The sequence below is a fragment of the Anas platyrhynchos genome, chromosome Z, assembly GCF_047663525.1.
Source record: "Anas platyrhynchos isolate ZD024472 breed Pekin duck chromosome Z, IASCAAS_PekinDuck_T2T, whole genome shotgun sequence".
Taxonomy (NCBI): domain Eukaryota; kingdom Metazoa; phylum Chordata; class Aves; order Anseriformes; family Anatidae; genus Anas; species Anas platyrhynchos.
Genome location: NC_092621.1, coordinates 2,025,725 through 2,039,153, shown reverse-complemented (window position 1 = coordinate 2,039,153; position 13,429 = coordinate 2,025,725). Strand labels below are relative to the sequence as shown.

The 13,429-nt window shown below is 46.3% G+C and overlaps 1 protein-coding gene across 1 annotated transcript in view; it reads right to left on the bottom strand.

Annotated features, from left to right (window-relative positions):
* Positions 1-13,429, bottom strand: part of MYO5B (myosin VB) — a 71,249-nt gene that overhangs the window by 24,229 nt on the left and 33,591 nt on the right. Inside the window, exons 18-22 of the mRNA XM_038170619.2 lie at positions 9,115-9,226; positions 8,045-8,256; positions 6,115-6,271; positions 4,833-5,072; positions 2,028-2,267 (exon numbers count right to left, since the gene is read on the bottom strand). Of these exons, the coding sequence (XP_038026547.2) occupies positions 2,028-2,267; positions 4,833-5,072; positions 6,115-6,271; positions 8,045-8,256; positions 9,115-9,226 (961 nt within the window). The remainder of the gene's footprint in view (positions 1-2,027; positions 2,268-4,832; positions 5,073-6,114; positions 6,272-8,044; positions 8,257-9,114; positions 9,227-13,429) is intronic.

Sequence of the window (13,429 nt, the reverse complement as noted above, 5' to 3'; positions counted from 1 at the left end):
AGAAAAGACATTTTAAGGTATGGAAAAATCCTGGTTTTTTTTTTGTTTGTTTGTTTGTTTTTAAATGGTGTGAACTGAGCCATGATTTTAATTGTGATTTTTGCACCAACAACTTCGCTATATCCCCTCATTCTTGTATCACTTCGAATAAATGCCCTAGCAGACATTAGACCAGCTTTGATGTCTTCAAGTTCAGAAGGATTCTTAAAAGAAATTAAAAAAAAAAAAATGAGAGGAACCATAACCTATGCTGCAATAGCACAGAGAAGAACTCGCCTCATTTATCCCAACAGGGAAAAGATAAGGAATAATGGGATATTATAAGGAATAATGGGATATTCCTTAATGGAATAAGGAATATTATTCTACAAGTGTTCTCTAGGACGTGCTGATAATGAATTCTCTTACCCAGAAGACAAAGTTATGATGGTTGGAAGACAAAACTGGACAAAATATTGGACCCTTTTTACAGCTTTGCCCCAGAGCCCTGCTGCAACACCGGTGCCTTCTGCACCTCCTGCCCATCTTTCTATGGGAAACCGATCACTGAAGGGGATAAAATTCCTGAGCAGGTTTTTAACCATCTTTCCTCCAGGGTCTGGACCTCCAGCTGTGAGATCCAGCCTCTGAGCATCACTTTTGAAACTATTCCAGCACAGGACCACAAACCTGCTCGCCCCATCTCCTGCTGCCAGCCATTTCCAGGGCACTGCTGGCATGAAATGCATTTCTTAGAGCAAAGCAATAACCACAACATTTCCCTGGCTTTTTCTCAGGTCTTCCCACTGATAAGGAACTGAAGGGAGCAATTGGAAGCTCACGTCAAAGCTGGGAGCCTGCACTCCTTGTTAGAAATGGAAACAACCGCCGTGGTTTATAATTAAACCATTTATCGACATGGTAAGCTACACAGTATTTACTCAGCCATAGGCACTGCTGCAAGAAGGGAAAGCTTTTGCTTTGGTTTTCTGCTTTTTGAAAGCGTTTCTTCAGTTGTTAAAACAACCTTTCTTCTGAGTGCTGGAGGGGGATTTGCAATCGAGAACAGAGAGAAGCCGGTTTTCCCCAGCGCATCACCTTCAAAATAAAACGTCCTTTCAGGCTTCTCCTAGTTTCAGCTAGGACAGAGTTAATTTTCCTCCTAGGAGCTGGTAGGGTGCTGTTTTTTGGCTTAGGATGAGAAGAGTGCTGATAACACCCCGATGTTTTAATTGTTGCAGAGCAGTGCTTACACCAAGCCAAGGACGTTTCAGCTTCTCGCTCTGTCCTGCCAGCGGGCAGGCTGGGGGTGCAGCAGGAGCTGGGAGGGGACTATTGTCATCATTATTGTTATTGTTGTTATTATTATTTTCCTGTCTTAATAAACCGTCTTTATCTCAACTCACAGGCTTCACTTTCCCATTTCTCTCCCCCATCCCGGAGAGGGAGGGTGAGCGAACGGCTGCGTGGTGTTTAGCTGCCGGCCGGGTTAAACCACAACAAGGCTCTAAAACCATGAGCTAACAAACTGAGCCCAGGGACAAAAAGGATCCTTTTGCTTGGGGTCGGAGAGAAGAAAATCACCCAGTCCACATCCTCCAACGTGGGGGCAACGCACAAGCACACGTGCAAAACGTGCCCTCAGAGGGAGGTGATCCCTAATCCCAGATCTTTTTCCCCTACCTCAAAGCGACTCACCTTCGGGTTGACGTGAGAAAAACATTTGTTTTGGAATTACAATTGCAGAAGGATCATTCACAACTATTTGAAGGAGGAAATTAAAGCCACACCTCAGGCGACAAGCATGGGTGTGAAGGTTTTTCAGAATGAGCCTGGCCGGTGAAGTAATTCAGGGTAAAATGTGCATTTGGGCTTTTTGCTTGAAAAAAAAAATATATATTAAACTCTCCACACTGAATTCTCTTTCTCCCAGTTGAAGGATTTCTCTCCTATTTGAAGATAGAAAATTAAGGCTCTCCCCCTTCAGATTTGCAAAGCTTTCACCTGCAAGAAACCCACATGAGATAGGACATGATTAACACACGCACCTTTCTGAGCAGGTCTTTCTCCTTCACGTAGCTGTCTTCCACCACCTTCCTCTCGCCGTGGGCTTTTTCCAGCTCCAGCCGGAGGTGCTCCATCTCCTCCCGCAGGCTGACGAGCTGGTTGCCATCACCCTGCTGGCTCTGCTGGTACTGCTCCAGCTCCTTCTTCAGCTTCTCCACCTCAGAGGAGTGGGCAGACGTGAGGGTAGAGAGCTGCTCGTTCAGAAGTTTGTATTCCTTGTTCTGCGGCCGGCACCCCAAAAAAGAAGAAAGCAATACCGTAAGCAAGATCCAGCCAAAAAATACATAACCAGTCTTTTAAACTTTTGTTTTTGAAAGGTTTCAGTAGTTGTAGAGGACTGGGTTCATGCCACTGTATGGAAGGCTCGTGCCACGTGGAGGTGAAAAACTCAGAAGGCAAAAGAGTTAAAAATTGCCCATTTGTGACTTTTTTCCCCCCTTTTCCTTCAAAAAAATAAAATAATAAAACTCAATAGACTAGAGAATTCCTGACATACATTTTTTTAACTGGTCAGGCCAAGGAGTAAAGCAGCAAAGGCAGATCTTGAGCTACCACTTCGTCCTCTTTCAAGGTGTTCATGGGGTTCAAAAAAGCAAGAACACAAACTCAAGTGCAAAAAGCACTCTGCAACAGAGCCAAAGGCCCCCATTAGTCCCAGAACAACAGAGTTTTCCAAGAACTGTGCAGCCTGGTTAAGAAAAACAAACACGAAAGTAGAGAGTTTTCTCTTCCAGGTCTACATAGGGTCTTCTTCTCCTGATCATCCCTCCCCCTAAGCAAAGGGGATGGAGCAAAAGCCCATGGAAAACATCCCAATGTACCCCCTCTCGCTGGGATATTCTCTAGGAAAACAGATTTAATCCTTCCTCGTGTGTGCAACGGTCCCTCACATGATTTAGAAGCTGATCTGGATGTAGGAATAGAAGGTATTTTGAGCAAGTTTGCTGATGACACCAAACTTGGAGGAGTTGTGGACTCGAATGAGGGTGGAAAGGCCTTGCAGAGGGATCTGGATAGGTTGGAGAGCTGGGCGATCGCCAACCGCATGAAGTTCAATAAGAGCAAGTGCCGGGTCCTGCACCTGGGACGGGGAAACCCTGGCTGCACGTACAGACTGGGCAATGAGACGCTGGAGAGCAGCCTAGAAGAGAGGGATCTGGGGGTCGTGGTAGACAGCAAGTTGAATATGAGCCGGCAGTGTGCCCTGGCAGCCAGGAGGGCCAACCGTGTCCTGGGGTGCATCAAGCACGGCATCGCTAGTAGGTCGAGGGAGGTGATTGTCCCGCTCTACTCTGCGCTGGTGAGGCCTCACCTCGAGTGCTGTGTGCAGTTCTGGGCACCACAGTATAAAAAGGACATGAAACTGTTGGAGAGTGTCCAGAGGAGGGCTACGAAGATGGTGAAAGGCCTGGAGGGGAAGACGTACGAGGAACGGCTGAGGGCACTGGGCCTGTTCAGCCTGGAGAAGAGGAGGCTGAGGGGAGACCTCATCGCAGTCTACAACTTCCTCGTAAGGGGGTGTCGAGAGGCAGGAGACCTTTTCTCCATTAACACCAGCGACAGGACCCGCCGGAACGGGGTTAAGCTGAGGCAGGGGAAGTTTAGGCTGGACATCAGGAGGGGGTTCTTCACAGAGAGAGTGGTTGCACACTGGAACAGGCTCCCCAGGGAAGTGGTCACTGCACCGAGCCTGACTGAATTTAAGAAGAGATTGGACTGTGCACTTAGTCACATGGTCTGAACTTGGGTAGACCTGTGCGGTGTCAAGAGTTGGACTTGATGATCCTTAAGGGTCCCTTCCAACTCAGGATATTCTATGATTCTATGATTCTATGAATTAAACAGGCCCAGTGTATGAGCAGCGGCTGATATATGATGATAGGTTTTAATGTTTGTGAAGAAAGATCTTGTCTTCTTCGGGGGCGCACTGAGCACAGCACATCTCTACCCATGCGTGAGCTAAAGAGGCAGAAATAGAAACGTTTTCTTCCACGGCTAGTCAGATAAAGGTGCAACTGCAGCTCTGCGGGTTACCTGCGATGTATTTTCTTAAAAGCTAATGGCTCTTTGAAAAGGTCGTGTTTATAGATCAGCAAAGACTGAAATAGGGGGAACTTCAGGGAAAATATGCTACGACAAAACCTGTATAGAAAACCCTCTGCCCAAGTTTTCCCTCTTCTTAGCTACAGTTCTGCAAAGCCTAAGCAAGCAAGCAGGCATTTTAAAATTAAACACTGCAGTTTAAATGTCACACTACTGCGGCGCACACGCTGTGGCCAATTAATACAAGCAAGGAAAGCGGCCAGAATCCCCCAAGTGGCTTGACTCTGCAGTATCCGAGCCAACGCACAGTCATTTTTCATCTTCTTCATCGCAGGACCTCAACTGTCGTACGGGGATGGGAGAGATTTAAGGCTGCAAGGAAACTGAGTGTGATGGGTGTGGGTTCCTGACACCTCCTAATTGTCCGACGCGTTTCCAAGCTGCTGGCTTGGCTTTTCGAGCGATGGTTTTCCAAGTTTCCTGAGTTTATCTTCCTTCTGGGCAGCTCACACAACCATTATCGCGCAACTTGTGATCTTCAGACATGAGGTGGAGACCCAAGATCCAAGTGGCATGCATGGTGGCACCCTTCCCTTACAAATATCTGGCCAGGAGTAGGCCGCTACCACCACGTTGGCCTCCCCAGGCCTCATGGGAAGACAAAATCCTTCCCAGAATGATAAAACGAAGAGGCACAAAGTGGAAGCAGGCCCACGCCAGCCCCAACGCGGCTCGGGACCTACCTGCTCGTCGATCTTCCTCTGAAGCTGGACCACTTTGTTCTCCATGCCAATGTTGAGCTTCTTCAGGTGCTGCGCCGAGCGGGCCTCGATCTTCAGCGCCTTCAGCTGCTGCCTGGCCTTCCTACGCCGGTAATAACACTGCAGGACGATGGTGGCACCTCGGATCCGTCGGAAACGGGTGCGGGCCAGCCAGCCGCGGGCGTATTTCTGGAGGATGGTGGCTTTGTGCTCGGCGAGGACCTTTAAAACACAAGCGAGGAGAAATCAGGGGAGAAGAGGCACCCGCAAGGTGGCAGCGGTCCTTGTTCGGCTGCGACGCGGCACCCAGCACTTCCTAAAATCCTTCAAAAGGATTTGTCCTCCAAGTAGGAGCATCCTGGTAGGTGCTAAAGGTGGTGGCTGGAGACAGGAGCTTTTATTTTGCATTTTATTTTATACCCAGGAAGGGATACTTCAATTTCTATGACACTGAGCCTTAGGAGCCACCCTGCTTGAACGAGTCAAGACCCTCTTGGCCTTGAAACAATCATAAATAATCATAAACAAGAGGGTAAATAGGATCCTGGTGGGTGACTAGGGGATGTCTGTGTAACCCCACCACCTCCAGGACCAGGCTCTCCCCTCCTGGCTCATCTTGCCTCTGATTTCAAGCATCCCCATGACCCCCCACTCAGGCATAACAAGACTCGGTGACAATCAGCATAAAGCTGGGTCTGGAAAGTGGGCAGAGGATTTCCCAAAGCTGTTCTCAGTTTCTGTAGAGAGATGGGCTGTCGGTAACACCGGCTGTCGTTAAACCTCTGCTGCTGTGCTTCCAGATCCTGGCTAAACGCAGGAAGCTAATGGAGAGAAACAATTAACGAGGGATTCCTATCAATAAACGACTTGTCACCTTCGATGACAGACCCCACCAGTCCTCCTGTCGTACTGGAAATGGCACCTGCAGCATGGCTCCAACACAACTTCTGCTTGACAGGCAAGTTTTTGCCAAGCACGGGTTAGATCAAGTGACATTTCCAGATTTCCACAACGCCTTCTGGCATTTGTGTGACCAACTTCATTTAGCTTCTCCTCGGAGGTGCCGCTGCCAAAATCATTTTTTGCTTTCCCTGCTTTAAATGGCAATGCCATCAACGTGTGCGCTCCAGAAACACCTGGGGCGGTCGGCTTATTAAAACATCAAAACGTCCACTGCAAATGAATCGCTGTGCAGCGCCGTGGAGGTAAATATAAAGGATTTTCCTACTCGTTTCTAACGCAAAGACGGTCTGGGGAGCCCTACCTGGCGATAAATCCTCCTGACAAACATGCCCCGAGCAAAAGCCTGGATGGTGACGGTCGCCTTGCGGACCCTCTGGAAAGCTCGGCGGATGCGCAGCATTCGGTATTGCTTCTGCAAAGTGATGGCAGCTCTCGTCCTCCTCAGGTGCTCCGCAAGCCTGCAAAGCACGGGGAAAAGGTTAGCAATCAAAGATAAACTCCCTATATTGTCACACCGAGTATTAAACCTTACGGTGAGGAAAACCTTTTGTCCCAAAGTAGCTTGGTAGTGTTCAGGAGAGACCACCCCAGCAGCAAGGCTAAGAAAAGAGAAGCTGAGAGCATGTCTTCGTTAGGGTAATGGGAACTTGTATGCAATCAGGCAACGTTCATGGCTCCTGGGTGCACCAGAACCAGAAATCACACACCTCATTATTCCTCAACAGCGTTAAAACCAAACATTTTGCAGCTTTTCCCTGAGTTTGAACTCTCTGCGTGAAATCCTCGAGCCGATCAATGCCCAGGTTGGCTCCACCACTTCCAGAGCTATAAAACACGCCGGCTATCTACCAGCTCCAGGAAAAGTGCAGCAAATTGATCTGACATTTAAACCGGTGTGCACTGGTTTGGCAGCATTCAAGAGCAGAACCCCAAGCAATTCATACAGAGTGAATAACGAGGGATGTGGTCAGCTCGGCGACACGCTGCTCCCCTTCTCCGACTGAATTCGTGTTCAATTTGCTGTTACACAGGTTAATAAACGCCCATAAAGCCTCCGTTTAATCCGATAATTAGCTTGTTTTGCCGAATTTATGATTCATTTATTGCTCTCAGCATGAAGGATTTCATAGGCATTTGAGCCACTTTTTGCGGCTCCCCTTTTTGTCAGCCTTCCTCTTACTGCTCGGGACTCAATTGCTTTAACTTCAAAGTTAAGAGCTCTTTAACCAAGAAGTCCACGAGCCTCAAGAAGCACGTGGACTTTTAGGAGCTAGAAACATCTCTGCTCAGCTCTAAATAAAGGTCACGAAACTGCCCAGCTTTGCTCATTTGAGACCTTCTCATCCCCAGATTCTCCAGTCCCTTTCACAAGCACAAATAATAGAGCAAATTTAAACGGCATCTCTGATGTTCTTCCAAAATACAGAGTGACTTATAGGAAATCTTTAAGGTCTCTTCTAACCCAACCCATTCCCTGAATCCAATCTCCCCGTTCCTATCTGAAAAGTGCTGCTCTGGATGTGGGAGAAGAGCAGTGCTTGATGCGAACGAGGGGCACGGATGCCCAGTGACCCATGTGTTGGGATGCTAAAAAAGTGCTTTATTGCCTCCTCACACCCACCCCACGTTTGCTATCAGCAATGCTCTCCAACACAGCATTATTTACGGAAACCCAGCACTACGACGCCTGAAATTCCTGCACGCAGAGAGTTAAACTTCCAGCTCTCTCATTCCCTACTGTAAATAGCCCCGTTGCCAGTGATTTGGAGTGATTTTTCTCATTACGAAGAATACAGTAAATCAATTCCGAGAACTCCCCTTGGGTACCAAGGAGGCACAAGCCTGGTCCCCGCAGAAGATGAGCGCATACCAATTAGCAAAGTGCTCGCTACCCAGTCCAAATGCCATTTGCCAGTGGTAGTTCCAGAAAAAAAAAAATATTAGTTCTGTGAAACACTCCCACCTAAATATCTCAGAGTGCTTTAGTCATCCAATTATAACCTAGCTGCCTCCGTTATTACCCTGGCTCAGCACCCAGAAATTAAATTAATACAGTTGGAGGCTGGGAATTTTGATCACAGGCCTCTAAAATAAGGTTGATGAGGGAGGCTAGGAGTGTGAATTTGGCACGGCAGCTTTCACCAGAGTGGTGCCACACGAGTGCCCAGAAATGTTTCCAAACGACCTCTCTTTTACCAGGGAAGGTCCCTGGAGGGCTTCCTAGGACTCACCTCCGTGCCAGGTGCCCACGTGCGTAGCGCTGGATCACTATTGCAGCCCGTCTCAGCCTTTGGTACTTGATCCTCTGCAGCCAGCCCCTCACCGTCTTCTGAATCATGATGGTGGCAGCTCGGAACTTATCCGCTCGCAGTTTCTCCAGATATGCCACCTGGCCTGCACGGAAAAAGATCTTGGTACGGCCAAACTGGAACTTGTCTGGATCCTTTTCAAAAGCATAAAGGAAACTAAATTTAATTAAGGCAAACATGATCTTTTTTTTTTTTTTTTTTTTTTTTTTAAGTCTATCTTGCTCATTAGATACAGGTTACAAAATTTGGAGTCAAATTTATCAGCTAACGTCTCTTCTCAGCTGGGTAAGAAACATAATATTAGACTCCAAACGACTTCAGCTTCCAAAAAACCCGCTGAGGAATGAAGCACTAGGATTCAATCTCAACTTCCACAAATTTTGAATGCATTTATTTACACAGCAAGGCAAGTGCAGGAGACTTCATGAAAAGGTTTATTTTACAGAAAAAATTTAGGGCTTAAATCTGCAAAATTCTGCACATGCTGCAAATGACTCCACAGCTGAGAAGCCAAACGCCCGGTGCACAAGGCAAACAACCTCTGCAGAAAGAGGAACCCAAGCAAGTAAATTCCTCAAAATGGAAAGCAGGGTTGAAAAATTAAAACCTGCCAAAGGTTCTGTGTGCATTTTGGGCTCAACAGTCTGCACGTTTGCAATTTAAGATAATGCACGTGAGTCTGAGTAGTAACATGTTGGTGAGACGTGACGGAAACTTTTTTGCTTAAATATGTAAAGTGAAAAGGTTCCAATTGATAATTATTATTTTTTAAGCATATAAGTGGCTATTAGGAGTCTCCCATACATCAAGATCAAGAAGTTATTGTGTGGTGAGCCACATACAGGAGGAGAGGTTGGGGGATGAGATTTCTGGAGATGGCCAGTGGTTCACCTACACTCATGGCAGACTCTGGACTCCCCCAGCCCAGAAATACCAAAGCCACGAGCTTCTGTGCTGTAAAAATTGCTGCTAAAGACTCGGTCCCAGCTCACCTTAATGAGGTCTTCCAGCAGGGTCTGACAGATCTGCTTCTTGTCATTCTTTGAGAGGTCTCTCTTCTTCATTAGAACACGGTACCTATTGAAAAAGTCGTGATAGGTCCACCTGAAAGCAAGAGATAGGCAGGATTAGTCTGTTTGCACCCTCATGGCTGCAAACAGCATCACCAAAATGAGAAGAATACACAGAAACATCTCCTCCTCAGCCCAGCAGCCCTGGCTATGTATTTATTTGGGGGTTATTCCACCTAATTCTATTTATTTTTTTTCCACTTCACCAAAATAAAATATTCTAGGGATTGAGAGAGGGGGGAATACAACACATATTTCAAAACACATGACCAGCAGTTTTACATCTGTCTAGAAAATTCAGCAGGGAAGGAAAGCCAACAATGAATTTCCTGCACAGACACACTGAAAAAAAAAAAAAAAGACATTTGCAAAGAACATGGCAGCAGCAAAAAACTAGAGTCCTTCGCATTGTACCTAAAGCACAAGGTAAGAGACTGGAGTAGGAGGGAAGTTGTGATGAGCGTCAGAAAAACGCAGATTTCCCAAGCTCAGAGTGCTCTGGGTAGCTCTGGCATAGCCAGATTTGGAGGTTTCACCCTATTCTGCACGGGCCAGCCCCCAAATGAGGGCAAGTTTTGGGTTTTCACTAGCCAGAGACCCATAACCCAAACTCAGACACCTGCAGAGATTCCTCAAAGCCAGTTCATGAATCACCGTAGAGAGGATCTGTCTTCAGAGCTGCTCACTCTCAATTCACGTGGTGGTCAAAAGTGATTTTCCATCTTTCCATCTGTCACGTCGGCCCCGTAACTCACTTTTTAAGATTGCCTGGTAGCATCCTCACCCCAGCCACGCGTCCCAGAGGTTTGCTGCCACACGTCGTGGTGTAACACTGCTTCTCTTGCTGCAGCGAGGCTGCTCCTGCCATCCCGGCTGATTTAACAGGAGATGACAGTCCTGGGTTCCACATCATTTTAATTATCATCTCCAGAATAGCAAGGGAAAAGCCCTCGTGCCGGGCTCAGGTGGTCCATCAGGAGCTGCACCACGGTATCTGCAGTCCCGGTTAATGAGCAGAGGAAAGCTGCAGAGGTTCACAGGCACCGTTTCGGGCTCTCCCCGCAGAAAGAAACGATGAAAGCACTTAGGTTGGATGCAACGTGGCTGGTTAAACCGTTTCTGCTTCAAAGCAGCATAAAATCACCTTACAACTACGTGCTTCAAGGAAAACGAACGTGATCCCCCAATGTTACGAGAGGTTTCTCTTGTGCAGAAGTATTGAAACTTGCTGCTTTGGGCGATGTGGACTTTCTCCATGGTCTTCTGTACGTATTTTTACACGTTGATTTTTTTTTCCCCTCCTCTTTTTTAAAGGTTCACAATGAACCTCATCATACCTGGTATATCCGTGATATACAACTCCATTAGGAAAAAAAAGGAGAAAAAAAAAACACTAAGTCCTTACCAGCACAAGACAAACGATGTGCCCTGGCACCCCACAGTTGAACAGTTCAGGGAGATTATAGGAACATAGCTCAATTTATTGTCAGGTTAAATTAAAACCACCCCTTGGGTTTCCAGGGTGCTGCCCCACACCTAGCACAGCCCACTGCGAGGAGCCGAACACCACTAAGGTACTAAATAAATAAAATTCCTTAAAACTATGAAGTTACAGGAGGTGAGGGTGAAGAGCTGGACCCAGGAGGAATTTTGTGCCTGCATAACCGAGAAACTGAGAGAAGGAAACACAAAGGACTGAACAGACACTACACAAATCTTCCCATGGAGATGATCTTGGAGCTAAGATAAGCACAACCAGCCTCAAATATCAGAATTTTGCTTTGGAGTTAGCACAGTTCTAAAGGAAGAGGCATTAAAATGAATGGAAGGACACAGGAAAATAGCTTAAACCTGAGAAAAATACTCTTTGGGGCTCGAGCAGCAAAGAGGCTGTTTGGTTTAGCCAGGAGCTGGAGCCTTGGTCAACAAACCCAGCAATGTCTTGGAATTAAACAGATGAAATAAAGCATAATGCAAGCCACAAATTAAATCCTGTATCCATTGGCTTGAAGAATGAGACTTGGAGGCTTTATGGTGAATTTCAAGGAAGAACTGAATTTTAGGAAGAACTTCTTTACCGAAAGGGTTGTTAGACACTGGAACGGGCTGCCCAGGGAGGTGGTGGAGTCACCATCCCTGGAAGTCTTCAAAAGACGTTTAGATGTAGAGCTTAGGGATATGGTTTAGTGGGGACTGTTAGTGTTAGGTCAGAGGTTGGACTCGATGATCTTGAGGTCTCTTCCAACCTAGAAATTCTGGGATTCTGTGATTCAAGGGGGTGCAAAGCGAATGGGCTGTTCCTGGGAGCAGAGGGGCTGAAGGGGTCAATAGGGGAAGCAGCACAGGAGGTGGCCAATATCTCAATTTCTGTAGGAACTGAAGAGTGTTTGGGGGCACGGGGGTGGAATATTTGAGGCAAGACTGGACTCAAAATTATTTTGGAAACCGATGCAGGGACAAAATTTCTCTTGCCTTGTTTACTGCAGCGGAATAGATTTGCCTTTCAATTAGCTCTAAAGCATGCAGGCTGGCATTGCTTGAAATTATCTGGAAGGTATTCAAAGAGCAGAACGAGGAAGAAAAACACTATAGATATTACCTTTATTGGGAGCAGGGGGGAGTGTGCAAACAGAACTGCTGGTAGCCAAAGTCATTTATAGGATTTGTTTCCCTGAAAAGACTGTAAAGTGGCTAAAGGCACATTGTAAAAAAAAATAAAAATGATTTTGGGTACAAGGACGTCGGTGAACCATTCCAATTACGGATGTTTAATGTTTGCAGAGTTTAGCAGCTGTGATTTCCTACCGAGCTCTTACAAAGATGCAGCATCTGACAGGCAGCTCCAGCCACCAAAGGATGGGGCCAAGCGCCAGGAATCCTTGAGCAATCAAGATCCTACCTAACGAGTACGATACCGGCATCTCCGAGAGGCTGCGATGATTCAGTGTTATTCAAAGCAACTCTTTTGCTCGGAGCACTGACCAGAAACCAGCAGGAAGATTGAGAGTTCTGCTAATAAGCAAGTGAAAAACACGTTTAAAGGAGTATTTTGCTCTTCATGCAGACCTGCACCAATTCATTTTCGATGGACTGATCTTTATGTGGCTAGTTTTTCTACAAAAAGAAGACAAATGGCTTAGACTAGAGACATCTTCCATGCTTTGCCCCTGAAAGATGATGACAGATGGACTATCTACACATCCAAGACAGTCCATTCATCAGTGTCCTATCTCTGCATGCTAACAAATGCGTTTCTTAACTGCCGCGTAACATTTCGAGCCAAATAATACATTTTCAATTTACTCGCGGTAGCTGCCGAACGCAGAGCACCGTGGAAATGAGAAAAGAAAGCCAGGCGTGCCCAAAGTGGAGAGCACGAGGCTTCGCCTTTCAGAGGAACTTTGTCACATCTCGTGCGGGTTGAGGAAGGCTAAAAACTGTATTAAAATATTGTTGGGTTTGTTTTTCATCAAAGGAACCGGGTAAAAGATGACTGAAGGCTCAAAATATCACAGAATCCCAGAATTGTCTAGGTTGGAAGAGACCTCAAGATCATCGAGTCCAACCTCTGACCTAACGCTAACAGTCCCCACTAAACCATATCCCTAAGCTCTACATCTAAACGTCTTTTAAAGACTTCCAGGGATGGTGACTCCACCACCTCCCTGGGCAGCCTGTTCCAGTGATATTGAGCTCTTCACCCCGTAAATAACAGTGATGGAGAAGTGGGAAGTAATTGCAGGAGGTGGCTTTGTCCAGAGATCTCCAACCCAAAGCCCCATCGATCTCAGAAGTCACCCCTGTCACTTGGATGTAAATACTCCAAGACAAAAAAATTGACGTTTGCTCCCATTTCTCCAATAAAACTTCTTTTTAAAAAAATCTCTCTTGCTCTGAAAGTGAACTACAGACACTTGAGTGAAAGAAAATCTCACAACGATTTCAAGTTTTGCAGGGTTATTTTAAGGGATCTAAATGTACAGCCTTCACAGATGAACTTTTCAACATATAAATTCCTCGTTTGGGCTTTTCAAGGCCAGAATTTGATGAGCAAGCAATTACCAGAGCCCAAAGTCAACATTTTATGTAGTGTAGAGCTGTTTCCGTGTACGATTATGTTGCGGAAACAGGGAAACAAAGAAAAATCTTTCCTTGAGGCATCCCAAACACTGATCTTGAGAAGGTCACTCCAAAAAGCTGAAATAGCTATTTACACCTTTTTTTTTCTTTTTTTTTT